The sequence below is a fragment of the Microcaecilia unicolor genome, chromosome 1 (genome assembly GCF_901765095.1).
Source record: "Microcaecilia unicolor chromosome 1, aMicUni1.1, whole genome shotgun sequence".
NCBI lineage: Eukaryota > Metazoa > Chordata > Amphibia > Gymnophiona > Siphonopidae > Microcaecilia > Microcaecilia unicolor.
The window spans coordinates 374,393,469-374,418,186 of NC_044031.1; the positions used below are offsets into that span (position 1 = coordinate 374,393,469).

At 47.5% G+C, this 24,718-nt stretch overlaps 1 protein-coding gene across 1 annotated transcript in view; it reads right to left on the reverse strand.

The window, feature by feature from the left end:
- Window positions 1–24,718, reverse strand: part of DNAH5 (dynein axonemal heavy chain 5) — a 925,453-nt gene that overhangs the window by 796,567 nt on the left and 104,168 nt on the right. The window contains 3 exon segments of the mRNA XM_030220396.1: window positions 8,582–8,727; window positions 16,451–16,622; window positions 24,194–24,400. Coding sequence (XP_030076256.1) covers window positions 8,582–8,727; window positions 16,451–16,622; window positions 24,194–24,400 — 525 coding nt within the window.

Genomic DNA, 24,718 nt, shown 5'->3' on the forward strand with positions numbered 1-24,718 from the left:
TGAGGATCTGAAGGTGACGAAACAGTGTGACAAGGCGGTGGCCGTAGCTAGAAGGTTGTTAGGCTGTATAGAGAGAGGTGTGACCAGCAGAAGAAAGGGGGTGTTGATGCCCCTGTATAAGTCGTTGGTGAGGCCCCACCTAGAGTATTGTGTTCAGTTTTGGAGGCTGTACCTTGCGAAGGATGTAAAAAGAATTGAAGCGGTGCAAAGAAAAGCTATGAGAATGGTAAGGGATTTGCGTTACGAGACGTATGAGGAGAGACTTGCTGACCTGAACATATATTCCCTGGAGGCAGTGGCGTAGCCACAGGTGGGCCTGGGTGGGCTGGGGCCCACCCATTTAGTGCTCAGGCCCACCCAACAATAGCACACATTTAGCAGTAGCTGATGGGGATCTTAAGCTCGGCCAGCTGAAGACTTCCCCCTGATGGTTACAAAAACACTACTTTCCACGATACTGGCACCTGCACACACTCGGTTTTCAGCGCATGCCTGCTGCATACCTCCAAGGTGGAAAGAAGCATTTTCCCGCCAGCTGAAATATTTTTTTTGGTGGTGGTTGGAAGGGGGGAGAACACTTGGTGCCCACCCACTTCTTGCCTAGGCCCACCCAAAATTTGTTGTCTGGCTATGCCCCTGCCTGGAGGAAAGGAGAAACGGGTGATATGATACAGACGTTGAAATATTTGAAAAGTATTAATCCGCAAACGAACCTTTTCCGGAGATGCGAAGGAGGTAGAACGAGAGGACATGAAATGAGATTGAAGGGGGGCAGACTCAAGAAAAATGTCAGGAAGTATTTTTTCACAGAGAGTAGTGGATGCTTGGAATGCCCTCCCGCGGGAGGTGGTGGAAATGAAAACGGTAACAGAATTCAAACACGCATAGGACAAACATAAAGGAATCCTGTTCAGAAGGAATGGATCCTAAGGAGCTTAGCCGAGATTGGGTGGCAGAGCCGGTGGCGGGAGGCGGGGATAGTGCTGGGCAGACTTATACGGTCTGTGCCAGAGCCTGTGGTGTGAGGAGGGGCTGGTGGTTGGGAGGCGGGGATAGTGCTGGGCAGACTTACACGGTCTGTGCCCTGAAAAGGACAGGTACAAATCAAGGTAAGGTATACACAAAAAGTAGCACATATGAGTTTATCTTGTTGGGCAGACTGGATGGACCTTGCAGGTCTTTTTCTGCCATCATCTACTATGTTACTATGTTACTATGACTTATAGCTCACCCATGCTGCGGTATACTTATAAACCTCTAAAACGGGTGCATGAGTGTTACCTTTCAATGGGAATTCACCATTCCAAAGCATGACAAAACTTAAATATGTGTCATCAAACAATCTGTGCACTCAATGCTCATAACTTAAAATATAAAGATCACCATTAGAGTCCAAAATGTTTACAAATTGAGTCAAATCAGTTGCATTTATTGGCTTGAAAAAAGTGGTCGGCATCTTCATGCACAACTTGTACATTCAGCAAAGCGCTCCCTTAATTGTGCCCAACGCTACAGGTTTCATCAGCCACAACTTCAGGGACTTGGGTGAGAATAAGAGAGAACCTCATAGCAATTTCACTCTTCTGTCAACCCTTTTACCAAGTAGCAGAATTGGCGTGTGGGATTGCCACGCACCAAGGCCACCTTTTATCGTGGTAGGTAAAAGAGCATTTTCCGAGCAGAAGCAGTAATTGGCCGTGCACTACTTTAAAAATTGGCGTGCAGCACTGCCTGATTACCACTGGGCATGCCTACTCCCCCGCCCACTGGCGCTAGAAAATAAAAACTATTTTCTAGCACTGGAAACTGCGCACAGTGGAACTGGAACTACCGCTGGGCTCCTGGGTCGTATCAGCCCTGCGTTAGGGCTGATTCACTGCACACTACCCCAGCAGTATCTCTACCACCTGTTGATAAAAGGGTCCCAAATTTAGAAGAGCAAAAAAGGTTGCCTGGCATTATACGCTAAAGTTAACTGGGCACTGGTCTGAATATTGACCGGTTCTAGGTGACTGCTGAGACCCAGTTATTCAAAGCCGGGAACCGTGCATGCCCCGGAATTGAATATCCAGGGTCAGTTCAGCCTGCAGTCGTGAGCAGCTCAGTTGCTGCTTTCTGCCATGGACTGAATATCAGGTGGACGATTCATTGGTACTTCACAAACAGCATTTTTAATGAAGGAAGCTTGCATGAATGGAAATAAGAACTAACTGAGCCTGTATGTAATCCGTTGGGTTGGTCGTGAGCCCTTGGGCCCTGGCCGAGGCCAGCAGGGCGCCGACCCAGGCCAAGGGGAGACCGACCCACCACCGCACACCCCAGCTACACAATACCCCCTAAACTACCCCTCCACCCAGTCCCTCAGGAAGAAGGGAAATAGGCATACAGGCGGGACTCGCGGCCGAACCGGAACCCACGCAGACAGAGCCACTCGTGCGAGCCTCACGGCTGAACTGGAACCCAATCACACACAGGGAGGGGTGAAAGAACCCAGAGGGCCCCAAGATGCCAGACACGTGCTGAACACCAGCAATAGGGCAGAGGGGGAAACAAAGGACCAGAGTGGGCCACGCCCACGCAGGGGACTAGCGCAGGACAGGGGAACTAACACAGCAACCCCCCCACCAGGGTAGGAGCCCCAGGCAGAAGCCAGAGGAACCAAACACAAAAGGAAGGCAGAAAGCCCTTGCCTCAAACCCACTGTAGACAGAGGCACACAGAACACAAAGGGTTAAGCTTGTAGAGCCAGCAGAGAGAGAGTGCCATAAATCAACAAACAATCAGAGAGAACGCTTCCCCTCCCGAGAGGGAGTGGGGCCCATCCAACAAACACACTGGCAGAGGCAGGAATACAATACACACAGTACACAAAGGGTTAAACTCACTGAGCCAGCAGGCCAGGACACTGGGAAGAGAAATCCTTAAAACAAACAAACAAAGGAGAAGCTCTCACTCAGCCCAGAGCCCCAGAGGCTGAGCAATGCCCAGCCCCCACTAAACAACAGAGCAGCTGACCCTGATTACAGAGCTAGGTACACACACACACACAGCAGCAGCTAACCCAGAGGGAAGGAAAAGAATACTCTAAATCCACACAGATCCCTGTCAGAACCTAGAGCACGTTCTGAGAGAAACCTATCAGGCTTTCCTGTTACTACCAAGAAGTAACGCAAAAGCAGAGAAACTCCTCAGCTGCAGGCTAAAGTACTAACCCCTGACGTCAGCACAACCCCTGGCAGCCAATCAGAAGAGACGTCCCCCCCTCCCCCTCAGCCAAACCGGCAGAATCATAACATCACCCCCCCTTCAAGGGCCCCCCCTACCCCGTCCACGAGGTTTAGGTTTGTGAGGGAAAAGGCGATGGAACCGTCTGACTAGGACTGGCGCGTGGACATGAGTAGCGTCCTCCCAGGAGTTGTCTGCCGGTCCATATCCCTTCCACGCAATGAGATACTGGAGATGTCCCGGGAAGCGCCTTGCATCCAAGACATCCCAGACTTCGTATTCCCCCTGGGAGGCTGAGATGGCTGGACTAGCAGGCAACGCGGGCAAAGCCCCTTTTCTCAGAATCACAGGCTTCAGCAAGGACACATGAAAGGTGTTATGTACCCGTAATGTAGGTGGTAACTTTAGCTGATAACAGACCCCATTCACTTGCCTCACAATGGGATACGGGCCCACAAATCGAGGTGCAAAGCGGGAGGAGGGAATCTTCAGACGAAGATTACGCGTGGACAACCACACCAAGTCGCCAGGCTGGAAGCGCGGGTCCACTCTGCGAGACCGATCCGCTTGGCGTTTCATACGAGCGGAGGTCACTCGCAGCGCTTTCTGAACTGATGACCAAATTGCTTGGAGCAAGGTCACCGCATCGGCCGCTGCTGGGACATCCAAGTTGGTTTTCAAGGGGGCTGGTATCCGAGGATGTCGTCCATATACGATGTAAAAGGGCGAAGCGCCCGTGGCCGAGCTCACTCGGTTGTTATGAGCGAATTCTGCCCAAGGCAGCAGCTGACTCCAGTCGTTGTGGTGCTCATTGACATACATCCATAGGAACTGCTTCAAGCATTGGTTCACTCGTTCTGTTTGGCCATTGGATTGTGGGTGATATCCCGACGAAAAGTTCAGCTTTATTTCAAGGGCCCGATTCAGGGCTCTCCAGAACTTTGAGACAAACTGTACTCCTCGATCAGAGGTAATAGATTCTGGCAGACCATGGAGACGAAAAATAGCGCTGATGAAATACTGTGCCAGCTTCACCGCCGAAGGAAGGGTAGGCATGGGTATGAAGTGGGCCATTTTAGAAAACCGGTCCACTACTACCCAGACAACTGTGTGCCCTTCAGAGTTAGGCAGATCCGTAACAAAGTCCATGGCAATGTGGGTCCACGGTCTCTCAGGTACCGGTAAAGGCATCAGCAACCCCTGGGGTCTCCGACGGTCCGCTTTATGCTGGGCGCACTCAGGACACGCAGCCACGAACTCCTGCACATCCCGATCAAGTGAAGGCCACCAATACTGCTGGGAGATGAACCGCTTGGTTCCCAGGATCCCGAGATGTCCTGCCATTCGAGAGGCATGCCCCCATTGGAGTGTCTTTTCTCTCAGCCGGGGTGGCACAAAGGTCATACCTGCAGGTACTGCTAGCGTCATTGCAGGCACAATGACATCGGGTTTAATTACATACTGCAGGGGTTCTTCCTCCAGGTCAGCCTCCATGGACCTGGAGAGGGCATCTGCCTTGATGTTCTTCTCCGCTGGACGATAAGTCAGAATGAAATCAAAGCGGGAGAAGAATAGTGCCCACCGGGCCTGGAGAGGATTCAGCCTTCTCGCTTCTCGTAAATAAGTCAGGTTTTTATGGTCCGTGAACACCGTGAAGGGCTCCTGCGCCCCTTCCAGCAGATGACGCCATTCTTCCAGGGCCAATTTAATGGCTAATAGCTCCTGATCCCCGATGGCATAATTCTTCTCGGCAGGGGTATACTTTTTAGAGAAGAATGCACATGGGAGAAGTTTCCCACTGGGGTGGGCCTGGGACAGCACTGCTCCTACGCCAACCGATGATGCATCCACTTCCACGAAAAATTTATTTGTCGGGTTGGGATGGCGCAACACTGGAGCTCCAACAAATGCCTGTTTCAAATTCTCAAACGCCTGACACGCATCAGGCGACCAGTTGCGAGCGTCAGCGTTCTTCTTAGTCAAGGCAGTAAGAGGGGCAGTCAGGGACGAGTAATTCCAAATAAACTGCCTATAGTAGTTTGCAAAACCTAAGAAGCGCTGTAGAGCCTTACGCCCCGTAGGTTGCTGCCAGTGCAGGATGGCTGTCAGCTTACTGGGGTCCATACGCAGCCCGTGGTTAGAAATGATGTACCCCAGGAAGAGCAGTTCGGAGCGATGGAATTCACATTTTCCCAATTTCACATAGAGGTGGTTCTCCCTCAACCGCTGCAATACGGTCTTCACGTGCTCCTGGTGCTCTTCCTCAGCCCTTGAAAAAATCAAAATGTCGTCCAAGTAGACCATCACAAACTTATACAGGAGATCCCTGAAGATGTCATTCATGAAGGCTTGGAAGACGGCTGGAGCATTAGCAAGTCCAAACGGCATTACCAGATATTCGTAATGCCCGTCGCGGGTGTTAAACGCCGTCTTCCACTCATCCCCCTCCTTGATCCGCACAAGGTTGTAGGCCCCCCTGAGATCGAGCTTGGAAAAGATCTGGGCCCCCTGGAGGCGGTCAAACATCTCAGAAATCAAGGGAAGGGGGTATTTGTCCTTCCGCGTGATGGCATTGAGTCCCCTGTAGTCAATACAGGGGCGCAACCCCCCATCCTTCTTCTCCACGAAGAAGAATCCAGCTCCCGCGGGCGATTTAGAGGGCCGGATGAAGCCTCGAGCTAGGTTCTCTCGAATATACTGGGACATGGCTTCCGTCTCTGGCCGGGATAGGGGGTATACGCGGCCACGGGGAGGTTCAGTGCCAGGTAGTAGCTCTATGGCACAGTCATAGGAGCGATGAGGAGGCAGAATCTCTGCTTGCTGTTTGGAAAAAACATCTCCAAAGGATCTGTAGGGCCCCGGTAACATAACATTGGCTCGATCCAAAGGAAGCGTCACTGGGGCTGGCGAGACCTTATCCAAACAGACCTTCTGGCAGCCCGGGCCCCACGCCGTCAATTCACCCCGGGCCCAATCAATACAAGGGTTATGCAGGCGAAGCCAGGGTAATCCCAGGATTATGGCCTCAGTGGCCGACGGAAGGACGTAGAAGGAGATAACTTCTTTGTGTAAGACTCCTACCCGTATGGTCATAGGCACGGTCCTGGAGCGGAGAACTCCCCAAACCAGTCCCCAAGCCGCTGAGACAGTGATGGACTGAGGTAACTCCATCGTAGGAATTTGATGAACCCGCACCAGGTCCGCGCTGATAAAGTTGCCTCCCGCCCCCGAGTCGACTAGCGCCTCAAAACAAGGGGTATCCTTAATCGCCAGTAGAACTGGCACCAAAACCTGCATCCAAGGGGAGAAGGACTTGGGCCCTGACCCGGTCTCCCTAGCCGGTATCAGGGCTGCTGGTTTCCCGACTTCTTTCTCTTCGGGCACTCACGGACAAAGTGCCCCTTCACTCCACAATGCAGGCACAGCCCCTTAGAGCGTCTCCGCTGTCTCTCCTGGGCCGCCCGGTCAACCTGCATAGGTTCAGACCCATTGGGCACACCCAGCGACGGGGAAGCAGGGCTCTTGTGCGAGCTCCTCGAGTGAGCCTCTGCAACCTGCTGACCAGCGCAACGTTCACAGGCCCGCTCCCTGAACCGGATGTCCACCTGGGTACAGAGACGGATGAGGTTGTTCAGATCTGAGGGCAGCTCCCGGCCTGTGAGTTCGTCCTTAATGTTGGCCGAGACCCTATGCCAGAATACCGCAGTCAGGCTTGGGTTATCCCAACCTAGCTCCGCGGCCAAAGTCCGAAACTGGATGGCGTACTCACCCAGAGAGAGTCGCCCCTGATGTAGGTTCAACAGCTGAGTCGCCGCCGAAGAGGGCTTCCCGGGTTCCTCAAAGATGAGCCGAAATTGTTTCAAGAACTCTGCCAAATTATCCAGGAGGGGATCCTTCTTCTCCCATAAGGGCGAGGCCCAGGCCAGAGCGGGGCCTGCCAGTAGAGAGATAATATAAGCCACCTTCGCCCGATCCGAAGGAAAATCCCGGGCCTGCAACTCGAAGACAATTTGGCATTGATTGAGGAACCCCCGTCAGGTCTTACTGTCGCCCTCGTACCTCGGGGGCGTAGCCACCCGAATCCCTCGGCCGCATGCGTGGGAACCCGACGGAGTAGCTGCTGGCGGGCCCTCCGCAGCCCCTGTGACAGTCAGCGTGTCTACCCATTGAGACAGTGCGTTCACGACTCCCGATACCTGTTGTAGCTGAGCATGCAATTGCTGGAGCAGCTGCTTGGGGGATGGATCGGTCGAGCTCATGGCTTTTGCGTTCTGTAATCCGTTGGGTTGGTCGTGAGCCCTTGGGCCCTGGCCGAGGCCAGCAGGGCGCCGACCCAGGCCAAGGGGAGACCGACCCACCACCGCACACCCCAGCTACACAATACCCCCTAAACTACCCCTCCCCCCAGTCCCTCAGGAAGAAGGGAAATAGGCATACAGGCGGGCCTCGCGGCCGAACCGGAACCCACGCAGACAGAGCCACTCGTGCGAGCCTCACGGCTGAACTGGAACCCAATCACACACAGGGAGGGGTGAAAGAACCCAGAGGGCCCCAAGATGCCAGACACGCGCTGAACACCAGCAATAGGGCAGAGGGGGAAACAAAGGACCAGAGTGGGCCAAGCCCACGCAGGGGACTAGCGCAGGACAGGGGAACTAACACAGCAACCCCCCCACCAGGGTAGGAGCCCCAGGCAGAAGCCAGAGGAACCAAACACAAAAGGAAGGCAGAAAGCCCTTGCCTCAAACCCACTGTAGACAGAGGCACACAGAACACAATGGGTTAAGCTTGTAGAGCCAGCAGAGAGAGAGTGCCATAAATCAACAAACAATCAGAGAGAACGCTTCCCCTCCCGAGAGGGAGTGGGGCCCATCCAACAAACACACTGGCAGAGGCAGGAATACAATACACACAGTACACAAAGGGTTAAACTCACTGAGCCAGCAGGCCAGGACACTGGGAAGAGAAATCCTTAAAACAAACAAACAAAGGAGAACACTCTCACTCAGCCCAGAGCCCCAGAGGCTGAGCAATGCCCAGCCCCCACTAAACAACAGAGCAGCTGACCCTGATTACAGAGCTAGGTACACACACACACACAGCAGCAGCTAACCCAGAGGGAAGGAAAAGAATACTCTAAATCAACACAGATCCCTGTCAGAACCTAGAGCACGTTCTGAGAGAAACCTATCAGGCTTTCCTGTTACTACAAGAAGTAACGCAAAAGCAGAGAAACTCCTCAGCTGCAGGCTAAAGTACTATCCCCTGACGTCAGCACAACCCCTGGCAGCCAATCAGAAGAGACGTCCCCCCCTCCCCCTCAGCCAAACCGGCAGAATCATAACACTGTACTAACCTTAGTTGTTTGAAGGAACTCTTCACAAGTGTATGGTTCCTCTTCTGGCAGTTTGCACAGAGGTATGTTGCTCATTTCCTGCAATACTTCATCAATACGGAACTCTATAAGGTCATTCACCCGATCAAGCAGCAGTTCTAGCTCAGCTAGACAAGGATTAAGGAGGTTCAAGAGAAGGGCATGTCAGATAAAGGCAACAGACCAGCAAAACTATCAGGATTCATAGGCCTCATTTCTACATGATACAGTCCGATAGGGTCAGAGGATCAATCAAAAGATTAATCAAGTCTCCTATTGCTTTTCAACAATGTAAGCAATATATTTTCAGAAATGCCAAATCTACATTCACAGGTCTTTCATTTCACATACCTTTTTCTAACGTTTAATTTGCCTTTTCTATTTCAATGGTTTTCCACCTTGTCCTCATGTGCCCTCTAAATAGTCTGCTTTTATAGATTAGCATCTTATGGAGCCAATGCATACTGCATGAATAATCATTATGAAAATCAGGCTGTCTGCAATGTACTGAAAAACAGGGTTGAAAATCCATGCTGCAATTTTATTTACCACTTTCCCTTCACATACAAAGTAATGTTGCCCACCTGTAAAATGTTTTCCGTAGGCAGCAGGATTGATAAAGCATAGAAATGGATTATGTCACCTGATGGTGCCAGGATGAAACTGCTCTCCCAAAGTTCAGAACTTAGAAAACAATTGTGAGAATGTACATCCCTTTCTGTGTGCAGCAGTCTCCTCAGTCCCTCAGTTGGTTTCAGATCTCAATGAAAGCAACTCTCAGGGAGGTGGGAAGTACTGTGTGCTTTATCAATGCTGCTGTCAACAGAAAGCATCTGTTACATACAGCAACATTGCTTTTTCTGTCAACTAGCAAGACTGAGCCAGGCATACAAGGAGGTGGACTCTCAAGCTTGAAATGAGCACCAAATTTAGGGGCCCTTTTACTAAGCCTAGTAGAAGCCTATGCACACCCAACACGCGTCAATTCAAAGTTACCACCTGGCTACCACGTGGCCCGGGTAGTAATTTTGATTTTTACGCACATCCACAACATGTGCTGGAAAATCACTAACACATGAGACCTTACCGCTAAGTCAATGGGTGGTGGTAAGATCTCAGGCCCAAAATGGACGCACACCAATTTTTATTTTGCCACATGTCCATTTTTGGCCCCAAAAAACAAACAGGCCTTTCTTACAGGTGCGCTGAAAAATGGACCTCTGCGCGCGTCCAATACATGCATCTACAGAAGCACAGGCCATTTTTCAGTGAACCTTAGTAAAAGGACCACTTAGGTCCCACAGAAGTGGGGGGGGGGGGGGGGGGAGAGCTTTTGTAATGGAAGTTTTACATGAACCAGACATTCATCTAATATGAAATTGTGATGTAGGAAGGTTATCCACTGGAGTATTATAAGCAGACTGAACACTAAGGTGTACTCTAATAGAAAAGGTTTTAATTCTCTCTATACTCTAGTATATTAGTTGTTTTTCTAAAAACTTTGATACTGTCAAAGTTGTTAGAAAATCATCAGATTGAAAATCTCTTCTATTTGAAAGTATATCTCTGTCTAGTGGAAGGTTTCCAAGTAGCTACAAAAATGTCCTGGATAGGCTGTGGAACGCCAAGGGCAGAAGCTACAGGCTGCTCAATTTCCAAGCTGTGGGTATCTTTTACTAAGGCGCGCTCACGTTTTTTTTAGCGCGCACTAAACATTAGAGATGCCCATAGGAATGCATTGGCGTGTCTAACGTTTAGCGCGCACTAAAAATGTGAGCGCGCCTTAATAAAAGGGGTCTGTGAGCACTAGATACTTCAAGTTAGATGAAGAAGACAGCCCTCCTGTCACGTTATCAGCACTGAGAAATGAAGTAGCATATGAGGAGGTAGAACTGCTAACATTTCAAGAAGAGAAACCAATTCTGTTGAGGCCAGTAGGGCTCTCTGAGAAGCATGGTGCTTCAGAACTGCTGAACTTGTGCAGAACTCGAGAGAATTGGAAACATAAAAACAGAGAAAATGAAGGCACATACAGACCATGTGGCCTATCCAGTCTGCCCATCCACGCCATCTACTATCCTTTCCTTTCCCTTAGAGATCTTATGTACTTGTCCCAAGCTTTCTTCAATTCAGTCTTCATCTTCACCACCTCTACCAGGGAGGCTGTTCCACAAATTCACCACCCTTTCCATGAATCGGTATTTCATTAGGTTACACCTGAGTCTGTCCCCTTGCACCTTTACCTTATGCACTCTCATTCCTTCCAACTGAGTATGTGTGTGTGCATGTATGCATCTGTGTCTTATGTGTGCGGTATATATATCAATCTTCACATGTAGATGTTTGTAGTGTGTGTTGGTCTGACTGTGTGTACCAGTGACGTAGCCAGAAGGCAATTTTTGGGTGGGCCAGCAGGTTGGATGGATGGGCACTAGAGAAACGCCTGCCACCTGATATGCCCTGCCCAGGCCCCTACTCCTACCGCACACCTACCCCACTCCCAATAACTTCAATGGGAGTAGCAGTGCTGGCCTCAGTGGCTGCAGGCCATATTAAGAGCTAAGGGAAATATAAGAGGGTGCACTCTTCATCCTCCACTGAGCCACGGTCCTCCAACACACATATGCTTCCCCCAAATATGCCCTAAATATTACAGCGGGGCCCTAAAATATCAATACATCAAGAAAACTGAACAAGCCAAAGTACTATAGAATACTACATAGAAAATTGATGCTAGCAGAATACTTTGATCACACACACAGAATACAACTGCCAAATACAGAATAAGTGACCACAAACCATAAACAAATGAAATCAAAATCCCAAGAGGCCAGACCTTGCATTTTCTCCTATACTGTGCAAAATATGATAGTACATGCAAGAGACAGTGTTAGGGGAGGTACAACGAGGGCAACTGCGTTTGGCCCCCTAGCCAGAGAGAACCCCAGGCCAGCTGGAAGCTGAAGAAGGTGCAGCCTGTTAGTAAGCTTTTGTGTCCCCTCCCAAATTTCTGCCTTGGGCCCCAGCCATATCTAGCAGGATGTACATTTCAAATCTGACATATTCTAGTCACAAAATAGAAAAATAAAATTCTTTATTCTACCTTTTGTTGTCTGTTCATTTTATTTTTCAAGTCATGTTGGTCCCAGGCTCTTGTTTCTACATCCTTCTGTATTAACTCACTCACCAAGGTCTCATGTCCATTTGATATTTCTACTCTCTCTCTCTCTCCATGTCCACGATCCATCTCCTTCCATTTCTGTACCTCTATCTTCCTCCATGTTTAGTATCTCCCTTTCTCTGTGTCCCTATATTTCTCTGTCCAGCTTCTCCCCTCTCTTTGTCCCCAGTGCCAATATATCTCTACCCTCTCTGACCCTATCCCATCCAGCATCTCTCCCTCTCACTCCCTCCCCTTTCCAGCATCTGGTTTGGTTGCTTGATTCCCTGCCTGCCCACCCACCCCGCTCTCCCTCCCTCATGCTGTAGATTTAGGATTTGTTCCCATTTCCTTCATCTCCTTGATCTGGTATTTCTGTTTCCCTTCCCTCCCTCCTTGTGCTGTACCAGCAGTTCTCTCCCTTCCCTCCAGTTCTCCCCCCCCCCCCCCGTCCTCCTCCCACATCCAGCAGTCCTCACCCTTCCATCCAGATCCCCTCCTCCACTTCCTCCAGCAGTTCTCTCCCTTCCATCCAGTCCCCTCCTCCTCTTCCTCCCATGTCCAGCAGCTTTCTCCCTTCCCTCCAGTCCCTCTTCCTCCCTTGTCCAGCAGTTCTCCAGCCCCTTCCTCCTCTCCCTCCCATGTCCAGCAGCTCTCTCCCTTCCATCCAGATCCCCTCCTCCTCTTCCTCCCACATCCAGCAGCTCTCTCCCTTCCCTCCAATCCCCTTCCTCCCACAAGTCTGGCAACACTATCCCATTTCTCCAGCCCCCGTCCTCCCCCCCACAAGTCCAGCACTTAGTTCTGCTTTTCTGATCATGCCCCAACCCAACATCCCTCGCTGTCGCTGCCTTTTCTCCCATGGCTCTGGGTACGGCTATCCGGGAGCATTCAGCGTTGCCTGCGTGCCTGAAATTCTTCTCCACGCCACCGTTTCCATCCAGTGTCTCCCCTTTCCCCTTCCATCCAGCATCTCTCCCCTCTCCCCCTTTGCAGCATCTCCTATCTACCTCATTCATTCCCTTCCATCCAGTGTCTCCCCTTCCCTCCAGCATCTTCCCCTTCTATTGTGTTCCCTTTTCCTTCCAGTGTCTCCGCTCCCCCTTCCATCCAGCATCTTGTCCTCTCTCCCTCTTTACGGCATCTCCCATCTCTCTTGTTCATCCCCTTCCATCCAGTGTCTCCCCTTCCCTCCAGCATCTTCCCCTCTATCTCCCTGCCATTGCTTTCCCTCTCTCTGTCTTCTTCCATTTAGTGTCTCTCCTTTCCCCCTTCCCTCCAGTGTCTATCCCTTCCATCTAGAACCTCCTCTCTCACTTCTCCTATCTTGCTACAGCCATCCAGGATTTCTTCTCCCCAGTCTCGCCTCTTGCTCACTCTCTCCAGCCCATTCCACACCTCTCACTCACTCTCTCCACCCCCCCTCACTGGCAGAGGCAAGGACATTGATGCCCAACCACCACTAGCTTCTCCTCCTGGCCACTGCTGTGGCGGCCTTGAGGAATCATCGCGAGCTTCCATGCTCTGCTCTGCCCTTCCCTGCCTCTCTCTCCACCACCCCTGCATCCCACCGTGGCTGCAAAACAGAATGAAAAATGTGTGCAGGCTGTAACCCTGCATGCTATCCTTGGTCCCTGCAGCAGTCTTTTCTTCACCCATCGCCAGCAGCGCTGCCATTCATTCACACAGGCAGCTCCACTCCCCTTTGCCACATCCATCCGGCCCTCTCTGATGCACTTCCTATTTATGTAGGGCCAGATGGATGAGGCAAAGGGGAGCGGAGCTGCCTGTGTGAATGAATGGCAGCGCTGCCGGCGACAGGCAAAGAAAAGAATGCTGCAGGGACCGAGGCAGCGCCGGTGGGGAAGGCAAGAATTTCAGGGCAGGCAGCGACATGCGAGGAATGTTGGGTGGATGGGCCTGGAGAGAAAGTGGCTGGGCCTGCCTATGGCAACGCCCCTGGCGTGTACGCATCTTTGCATGTGTGTGTTGGCTCTCTGATAGGGAGAGTACAGAAGAAGGGAGAAGCAGTTTCAAAGTAAAAATTCCCTAGCTTCTATGTTTCACTGGATCAAAGTTTATATCCTGCGGAAGCTGGAACTGCTTCTCCCATACAAATGCATGAATTATTTTTTAGGTTAGCTTATTCCTCTGGAACCCCCAGTCTAGCCCAGACTTTTTTCAAACTTGATGTGTCTTTCACAAGTTTCTTCCCCTTGTCAAATTTGATCAATTCTGTTCAATTTTTAGGAGAGTTGTTTTATTCCTAGACATTCTTAATGCTTTATCTCTTTCCAACATCTGTTGATTTGAAAAGAATAAAAATGATCAAAAATCAATGATGCCCAATTTAGGACTGTGATTAAGGAACAATCTTCAAACTATCTGTATTGAAACAAAGTGCATAAGTACTCTTCTCTCACACTTTACACTGTTTTCTAAGGGAAAGTGCATTCACCTTGCAACTTGCCACAGATAGTGGAGGAGTAGCCTAATGGTTAGTGCAGTGGGCTTTGATACTGGTAACCTGGGTTTGATTCCCCCTACAGCTCCTTGTGACCTTGGGCAAGTCACTTAACCCTCCAATACCCCAGGTACAAAAACTTAGATTGTGAGCCCCCTAGGGACAGAGAAAGTACCTGCATATAATGTGTACAGTGCTGGGTACATCTAGTAGCACTGTAGAAATATTTAGTATTAGTAGTACGAAGTACCTATAGAATTTTGCAAATTTTATTTTGCAGATACTTTCTTCATGGAAAACAATGTGCATCGTTTAGGAAAATGCAATCCACACATTTTATTTTCCTCCTCTGCTCTAAATACACAGCCAAGGATGCCTATTTACTCAGTGCAAAGGAAACTCAGCCATAGTGGAAGAGGTTAATTTTTAGACAGTCGGGCTGTTATTCAAAGCGATTTATGCAGGCAGGAGCCTGTCTAAGTGGAGATATTTAGTGGCACTTAACCAGACAGTGCTGCTGAATATCCCCACAGACCGCCCAACTAAAAATTGGGCAGGACAGGGGCGCTGCAGGGGATCGCACTTGGAGGACCCCGGGATTATGCAGGTGCCAATATTATTCAGTGCTCGTACCCGCATAGCTAAGTGGCCTAATTTACGCCACTTAGCTATGCGGGTACGAGCACTGAATATCAAGCTGGTACCTGCATAACTTTTTTTTAAGAGGTTCCCATAGCCCCCCCCCCAACAATGGCAATACTAGAATATCCAATAAACAGATTCTTGAGTACTCTTGCACAAACTGTGGCTGCAGCAACAGTTTGTTGTGCAAGATCCAATAAAATCTGTTTCCTCCAATCCATGACTCCATTTTGTTGTCTCATCTGTGGCCAACTACACTGTTTCTGCTCTATGGGGAAGAGCTACTAACATGCATTATGGGAATAGCATATGTTATTTGCTCCTTAACAAATGTTAAAACAGCAATATCATGTGTTAGAATAGCATATATTACAACAATATAAGTCACCATGGAAAACATAAGAATGAAATGCAAAGCATGCAAATGCATGGAAAAAATGTATTATTCTGTAAATTGATGCTGCATTATTACAAGAAAAGTAGTGACAGCTCAAATCTGGCATTATTTTTCCTACCTAGGAGCATCGGGCCCCTAATCTGCAGCCCGATGCTCCCATGAAGCATCTTAAAGGAACTAGAGCCTCTCAAAGATGAAGAATGCTTCCCTTACCCCAAATAACACTATAGACATGCCTGCCCTGAAGACATCATCCCGAAAAGATCCCTCGAGCATCCCCCCTGTAAAGGACCCCCAGAATATCCCACCTTCCCAAAGCCCCCAGGCCCACATCTTAGAATCCCTGGTAGTCTAGGAGTGTATGGGGTGTCAGGGCAGGAGCAATCCCCAGTAGTTCCTGCCCCTGTCAGCACCTGGTTCAAATTGGGAATTGCTCTTGCCCCAGGACCCCTAGACCACCAGGAATTCTAAAAGGTAGGCCAAGGAGGCCTATGGCAGACTGGGGTATTCTGGGAGAGGTTGTCTTTTCAGGAGATCTCTACAGGGAAGGGTATCTTTGAGAAGCTCCAGCTCCTTTAAGAAGGCTCCCCAGGAGCACTAGCCTGCAAGTTAGTGGCCCGATGCTCCCAGTAGAGATGAATAATGCAGCTTGTGAGAGTGATTGCAAGTTGCACAATTCGTTTACTGTGGGAGTCAATAACCTGTGGTACTTAGATACTGCAGGTGAATCCATGGTAAACCAAGGCCAATAAAATGCCAACTTTTACTGTACAATAGCAGCTTCCTGTTTGTCTGTCCTAATTAGATTGTAAGCTCTGTCGAGCAGGGACTGTCTCTTCATGTTCAAGTGTACAGCGCTGCGTACGTCTAGTAGCGCTTTAGAAATGATAAGTAGTAGTAGTAGTAAATATTGGTGCAGGAGCTTAAGACTTTCCTTGGAAATGGAACTGCATTCATAATTCAAGGTAACAATAAATGAGTCATTGACTATATCCTGCTTCCTGCTTAAATTAAGATGTCCTGTAGCTCTGATATTATTATAAGTAAATAATTATTACAAACCTAGCATAATTGATCAAATAAGTTATACTTTGGATTTACAGAAATACTTCCAGTTTCTGAATCCATAAGAAAGATGAACTTCTCACTCTGAAAAAGAACATACAGATCATATGAATGCAAACATACCATGTTTGTCACTGATGCCATTTAAATATTTCTCAACATTTAGTGAAGTCCAGTTCAGTGAAGTCAAGCCAGGTTGGATTTCATCGTCTACTTTCCCCAAATGAGGAGCCATTAGCTGCTCCAGAGGAGACTGAATCTTTGATCGAATCCTTTTATCTTCTGCCAGCATCATCTGGAAGAAGCCATGCTTATTTATTTTTACATCTTCAGCTATTGCTTTTATTCAGCAAACCCAAAGCAGTTCACAGCGTCAATAAAAACAGAATAATACAACATAAATCAAGCTCCTAATATGCGTTAACAATTCCATAATAGGGTGTCTAGACTTAGGCACCAGGAAGGTGCTTGTTAGGAGCCTATTATATATGCGAATACTAGCATAACCAGGTATCTATGCGCCTAACATTCTGGTGCTCACATTTATGCCAGCCATAGAGCTAGTGTCAGTGTGAGCGCCTGCCTCAGGAACATGTGTAATGTACAGTATTCTGTAACTTATGCATATAAGTAGGTGTCCCACCTATGCTCTGCCCCTATATATGCTCTCCTTGAAAACACATACTCTGTAAGTTACCCTAACTGGGTATTTGCAGAACAGCACTTAGGTGCCATGCTCACATTTATGTGCATAAATATGCATAAATGCTAGTACAGTGCACTCCATTTAAGTGCACGTTAGATAAGCGCATGCTCTGTTTAACTGCATGCCGTACTTCGGTCCTGTTTTTGGCGCCATCAATTTCTATGGGGACAAACTTCAGTTTAGCGCACCACTGATAACTGCAAGATTCGCTTATATGCATGGTTTAAGACCGCTCCTCTGCAGGAAAGACTCCGCATAAGCGCGCACACGGAATATGGAAGCCAATTGGCGCGTGACAACCAACGAGATTTCAAATTTACCGCCCCTTTAACTGCCACAGGCAGAATAAGTGAAAGAATGTTGTTAGAGTGTACACTGGAGTCGTCGTCGTCTTCGTGCAACTGTAACACTTTAACACTGGCTGAACGAATAGAAGTTCTTAAAAAATTAGAAAACAAACAAAGTCAAGCATCTATTGCTAAAGAATATGCGGGTCAATCCCAGTCAAATTTCACATATCTTGAAGCAGAAAGATCAGCTTCTGGAAGACTGGCAAAACAATACAAATCCACACCGGAAACGAAAACGGGCAGGAAAAGCTGAGGAAGTAGAATATGCTTTTCTTCAGTGGTTTTCTCAAGTCAGGAGCAGACAGTTTCCTGTCAGTGGTCCACTGCTTATGGAGAAAGCTAATCAGCTAGCTGAAACTCTTCGACTAATTGAATTCAAAGCCACTGTTGGATGGTTGGAAAGATGGAAGGAGAGGAACAACATAAAATTCAAGAAACAGCATGGTGAAAAACAAGATGCTGATGATTTTGGTGCTGAAAATTGGGTTGTTTCAGTTCTTCCTACCATCTTGAACGAGTTTGCACCTCGTGACATTTTCAATGCCGACGAAGACGGTCTCTACTGGCGAGCGATTCCTGATGGAACACTTGCATTCAAACAAGCCGAAACTACAGGAGGTAAAACGTCGAAGGACCGACTGATGATCCTCCTTTGCTGCAATATGGATGGGAGTGAGAAGTTGGAACCCCTCATCATTGGAAAGAGCAAACAGCCCCGTTGCTTCAAGAATGTTAAGCGACTTCCTGTGTCATACGAGGCTAACGCAAATTCATGGATGACTGGGGAAATTTGGAAGCAGTGGCTAAAAAAGTTAGACACTGGAATGCGGGCACAAAAGCGTCAGATTTTGTTGCTTTGTGATAATTGTGCTGCACACAGTGATGATGTCAGGCTGTCTAATGTCAAGGTGGTCTTCCTGCCACCAAACACTACCTCTCTGATCCAACCTATGGATCAGGGCATAATAGCCAATTTCAAACAACAGTATCGTCTGATGAGCATTATGGATGATCAGACTGACAAGGATAAACGTGCTGTTGAACTGGCTCATAATCTATCACTGTTGGATTCCCTACATATGTAGAAAGAAGCCTGGAATCATGTTACACAGGCAACCATTGTGAACTGCTACAAGCGGGCAAGCTATTTTAGGGATGTGGTGAGGGACGAAACAGATGCAGCTGTTGCAAACGCCTATGTTACTGAAGAGGAGTTTCATCACTATGTAACTGCTGATTATGATCTACAAACAGCTGACAACAGCACTGATGTCCAGATATGCGCCTTCACGCAGGCAACGGCTGATGATGAAACAGATGATGAAATGAGCAGTGACGCACATGCTAACGAAATTCAACAACCTCCTGTCACTTTTGCAAGAGCGCTGGAGAGTCTCAACACCATGCGGGCCTATCTGGAGGCCACTGGATGTCAGTGCTATGACAGTTTTTACCGTCTGGCAGACGTAGTCTATGGAACTCACAGACACAAGAGTGTACAGAGGACTATGACTGATTACTTCAAGTAAGCCTAACGTCAGTTAACGGAGACTGTATAACGTCAGTTAACGGAGACTGTATAACGTCAGTTAACGGAGACTGTATACTGTAATATAATAAACAGTACTGTACATATGTTTATCAGATGTCAAGCTTCTTTGGGTCACAACGGTTAAGTGCACGCTCCGGTTAACTGCATGTATTTCTTTGGTCCCAGACCCTTGCACTTAAGCAGATTGCACTGTATTCTAAACACGTCCACATGTAGAGCTGGATTCTATAAACGGCACTCAAAACTGGGCGCAGGAAAATATCGGCACTAAGCACAATTCTATAAAGGGTGTGCGCCCTTTATAGAATTGTGCTTAGTGCCGATTCCCGCGCCCTAACTTTTGAGCTCCAGACTTACGCCTCCTGAAAACTGGTGTAATCCTGGCACCCAAGTTGGGTGCGCTGACCTAATTTCTGTAACACGTGCAACTTTTCGGAAAGCCCCTGACATGCCCATGGCCCCTTTTGAATTGCGCACTAGGGGATTTGGACTTAAAGTGCTATAGATTAGCGCCCAATCAGATATGCATGCAAATCCTAATTGGTGCAAATTAATAGCAATAATTGGTTGTTAGTGACCAATTATTGCTTGTTAAATTTTACCACCAAAAACAGGAAAATAAGAGATCACCCCAAAATGCAAACACAGAAAAATCTCTCAGTATATTGCAAAGAAAATGTCCAATTTCATTCAAACAACGAACTTATTTTCTCATAATGACTCAAAAGAGATCCTCAAATCAGAATTAGAATCTGTCCTATGAACACTTGTGGTTGTCAGAATCAAAGCAGTTTAGTAAATACTACTATGTAGATACCAACGGAACCCGTTTCACCAAAAATATGGCTTCATCAGGGTCTTTTAATGAACAGACAGCCAATCTGAAAAATCAAACATAATAATATTGCCTAAATCAAAAACTTTAGCTACTCAAATAAAACAATTCCAAAAATACCTACTTTGCAGTTGCTGTGCATGAAGCAGAGACAAACTTTTCTCTCGGCAAGGCACTGCTGACGTCAGATGCCAAACGTTTAGCGCTTTAAATAGCTGATGTTGAACACGTCACTGAGTTACTCACAAACTTCAAAACAAGCAACAATTCAAACAATATACACTCATTAAATATAAAATCACACAAATACTAAAGACATGAAATAAAAACAGACATAGATCACACACTCACTCCTTCAATTCGAATAATGTTGAAGATAATAAACTTTGCCATCATTTGGATTCTTGAATTCCTTAATTTGCAACATAATTTCACAAACTGAACATTGCATACATTTAAAATGTCCATAAACAATGGATTTTTTTTTTATTACTACTCATCCTAGGTTCAGCTGGACATAAAATCTCTTTCAAATTTTTATCCCATGCAAAAGTCACCCTTAGCTCTATATCTTCAAATACAGGATGGAGTTGTCATCCGAGATGTTTTAAGAATAGCTTGCTGTCGTCTCAGTTTCTTAGGGTTAGAAGAAACAATTCTGAACTGAGGGATTTTAAAGAACAAAGTGTAGCATTAATGAGTAAACTTAAAAGAAGTTACCCCAAGAAAGTTGTGAGATCCTTCTACAAAAGAGTAAGGTTTTACAATAGAGAATTTTTGCTACAATCTCAAAATAACACTGTGAATGCTGATATTCAAACATGTGATACGAAATTTACTTCTAATTGTACAGCAGCAGTCAATTTAGTTAAAGAAAATTGGGAAACTGTTAAACTTCACCCTGCATTTGATGATACAGAGCTAAGGGTGCTTTTGGTTGGGATAAAAATTTGAAAGATGTCCAGCTGAACCTAGGATAAGTAGTAGTAAAAAAAAACAGTGTTTATGGACATTTTAAATGTATGCAGTGTTCAGTATGTGAAATTATGTTGCAAATTAAGGAATTCAAGAATCCAAATGATGGCAGAGTTTACCATCTTCAGGATTATTCAAACTGTAGGAGTGAGTTTGTGATCTATATGATTATATACCTATATCAAAAATTTTATGTGAGAATGACAAGCCAGAGTTTAAAACAGCATCTTTTTGAACATAAATCTAATCTAAAGATGGGCAGGAGAATTGTATGGAGAATCTCCACAGATTTAAAGACTTGAGATGTTTCGTAACTGATTGTGAGTTACAATGATATAGAGGTGGTAATCATCTGCAGAGACTTCAAAGGCGAGAAGCTAGATGGATATATAGATTGAATTCCTTGCAACCTATGGGATTAAATCAAGAAATCGATTGGGCAGTGTTTCTTTAATAAGGATTGCAGCATCAGTACTTGGACACTTAGGAGTAATTATATCCTCATAAGGGAGTTATGTATTGCTAATCAGAGTGATATGTTTTTATTTCAGGTGTTTAGTATTTGTGTGATTTTATATATTTAATGAGTGTATATTGTTTGAATTGTTGCATGTTTTGAAGTTTGTGAGTAAATCAGTGATGTATTCAGCATCAGCTCTTTAAAGCACCAAAAGTTTGGCGTCTGAAGTCAGCTGCCCCTTGCCGAGACAAAAGTTTGTCTCTGCCTCATACAAAGCAACCGCAAAGTAAGTATTTTTGGAATTGTTTTATTTGAGTAGTTACAGTAAAGTTTTTGCTTTAGGCAGTGGCGTACCAAGGGGGGGGTGGGAGCGGTCCGCCCCGGGTGCACGCCGCTGGAGGGGTGCCGCACGCCTGTTGGCTCCGAGTCCGCTCGTTCCCTCCCTGCTGCTCCCTCTGTACGGAACAGGTTACTTCCTGTTCCGGGGCAGAGGGAGCAGCGGCCAGGGAACAAGCGGACTCTGAGCCAACAGGCGCGCGGCACCCCCCCAGCAGGTAAAAATGCAACCGGGGGGGGGGGTGTAAATTCGCCGGGGGGGGGGGGCATCGGTGATCCGCCCTGGGTGTCAGCCAGCCTAGAAACGCTACTGGCTTTAGGTAATATTATTATGTTTGATTTTTCAGATTCTCAGGTGCCCTAAATGACCAGATGACCACTAGTGGTCATTGCCCCCCTCTTGCCCCCTAAAGATGTGAAAAAAAGAAGTACATACCAGCCTCTATGACAGCTTCAGATTTTATAGCCAGTCCTACTAGATCAGCAAGCAGGTCCCAGGAGTAGCCTAGTGGTTGTGTAGCATAGACAGAAGAACCCAGGCACATACCCAACTATGTTACACTTGCGATGGAAAGTGTGAGCCCTCCAAAACTCACCAAAAACCTACTGTACCTACATATAAGTGACACATTAAGGCATAAGGGTTATTATAGAGGTGTACAGTTGGGTATAATAAAGTTTTGGAGGGTTCACCATATAAGATAAGGGGGCAACAGTGAGAAGTGTGCCTGGAACCTTTTATGTGAAGTCCACTGCAGTGCCTCCTAGGCAGTGGTGTGCTGGAGCCGGCTCGCACCGGCTCGCAAGAGCCACTTGTTAAATTTTGACAGCTCTTACGAGCCGGTTGTTGTACGGGGCGAGCCGGCTCCATTGCACGAGGTAAGCATGGCAGGAGGGCGCCATGCTTACCTCCCCTCCCGCTCCCATCCATGTCCTTCGCCCCCCCATCCTCCCCTGCCGCTCCCATCCGTCAGTTTCAAATACCTGCCTCGAAGCGCCACCTTATTTAAAGCCCTGCTGCCCGTCTCCAGCTGCCTTCCCTGCTTGCTTCTCAGGAGTTCGGTTCGCGCCCTTAGTCCCGCCTTCTGACGTCATTCTGACGTCATTTCTTTTTCCTGCGGTGGGACTAAGGGCGCGAACCGAACTCCTGAGAAGCAAGCAGGGAAGGCAGCTAGAGACAGGCAGCAGGCAGGCCTTAAATAATGCGGCGCTTCGAGGCAGGTAATTGAAACTGACAGATGGGAGCGGTAGGGGAGGATGGGGGGGCAAAGGACATCGCTAGACATGGATGGGAGCGGGAGGGCAGGGGAGGGAGGAGAACTGCTGGGCATGGATGGGCAGAGGCGGGCAGGGGAGAGAATTGCTGGGCATGGATGGGCAGAGGGAGGCAGGGGAGAGAATTGCTGGGCATGGATGGGCAGAGGAGAGAATTGCTGGGCATGGATGGGCAGAGGGGGGCAGGGGAGAGAACTGCTGGGCATGGATGGGCAGAGGGAGGCAGGGGAGAGAATTGCTGGGCATGGAAGGGCAGAGGGGGGCTGGGGAGAGAATTGCTGGGCATGGATGGGCAGAGGGAGGCAGGGGAGAGAATTGCTGGGCATGGATGGGCAGAGGGGGGCAGGGGAGAGAACTGCTGGGCATGGATGGGCAGAGGAAGGCAGGGGAGAGAATTGCTGGGCTTGGATGGGCAGAGGGGGGCAGGGGAGAGAAGAGAATTGCTGGGTATGGATGGATAGAGAGGGGCAGGGGAGAGAGGAGAGTTTCAGGACATGGATGGCGGGGAGAGCAAGAGAAATTCTGGACATGGATGGAGGGGAGGGAAGGGAGAGAGAAGAAATGCTGGACATGGAGGGAAGATAGAGGAAGGAGATTAGATGAGGGAAAAGGAAGTGAGGAGAGAAACTGCACATGGATGGAGAAAATAGGCAGAAGCTGGATCCACTGTACAGTCAAGTATGCGGAGGACCAGAAATGAAGAAGAAAGGAGGAAAGAAAAGAAATAAATGGAAAGGAAGCCCTGGAAACGGAGTCAAGGGAACAGATAGAGAGCAGCAGAATCAGATACTGGACCAGCATGATCAGAGAAACAAAGTCACCAGACAACAAAGGTAGAAAAATGATAAACATTTTTCTGTTTGAGACATCAGATTTAAACATCATAACATAAATGTCCCTCCACATCTGTAAAGGAAGATTTTACAGCAGATCAGCAACAGATATTTAAAAACTTTATTGCTGATCTGCTGTTTTGTTTTCCACATTGGAGTTTGTGGATCACTTGCCTTGTTGTTTCTAAGGAAGATTTTACTACTGTGTGAAACCACGAATGCCAAAAGCAAGTACTCACTACACAATCCTTATGCAAAAAAAGTACAGCACTCAAACGTGCTGTCACTAGTGACCATCTTAGTCAATCCTAATTTAATCACACTGAATGAATGGGGTTCCAGTTCCCCTGAGGAAACAAGATAAGTCTAGAGCCAAAATGGAAGTTTAAGTCTGACTCAACCTGTTTCACCTGCCACTCACTTAGCAGCTCTTGAAAATGGCCTGCATCAAAAAATTTAAAAGAATGCTGAAAGCTACAACAGCATAACCACTACTCCCCCTATTTATTATCGTTGTTCCTCTGCTACTTCAAAATAACTATACCTGAAGTTTGTCGTAATTCTTTTTGAACACGTCTTGTTTCTGTTGAAGAGAAACTGCAAAGGGTGGGATTTCAAGACCCATATGAGCCATGCATTCAGTCTCCCGAATCAGTGTCAGTATCATGGGGTCAAAATTCACAAGTAATTCCCCAGTGTCAGCAACCTTCACCAACAAAGAAGCCTGAAGTCCAGATTTAGCCGTGTCAATCTACAAAGACGAAAGATGCAATTTATTAGTGTCTAAATGATATACAAACTAGTTTCTTCTGAACCATAAACAAAGTACATGATATGACAGAGATATTAAAAGTAATTCAATATATTTATTAGAGATCTAAAGATTACATATCTCACATCAGAAGCTATCCTTTAAAGCAAGTAAATAGTAATGAACTTCCTAATTGTGTACCACAGTGCATTATTACATCACAGACTCCTCTATGTCCTGAGGATGAAAAACAAGAAGATTTGGTTATTATGGTATAATTACTTCAGTACTGCACTATTAAAAGGAATAATCAATTCA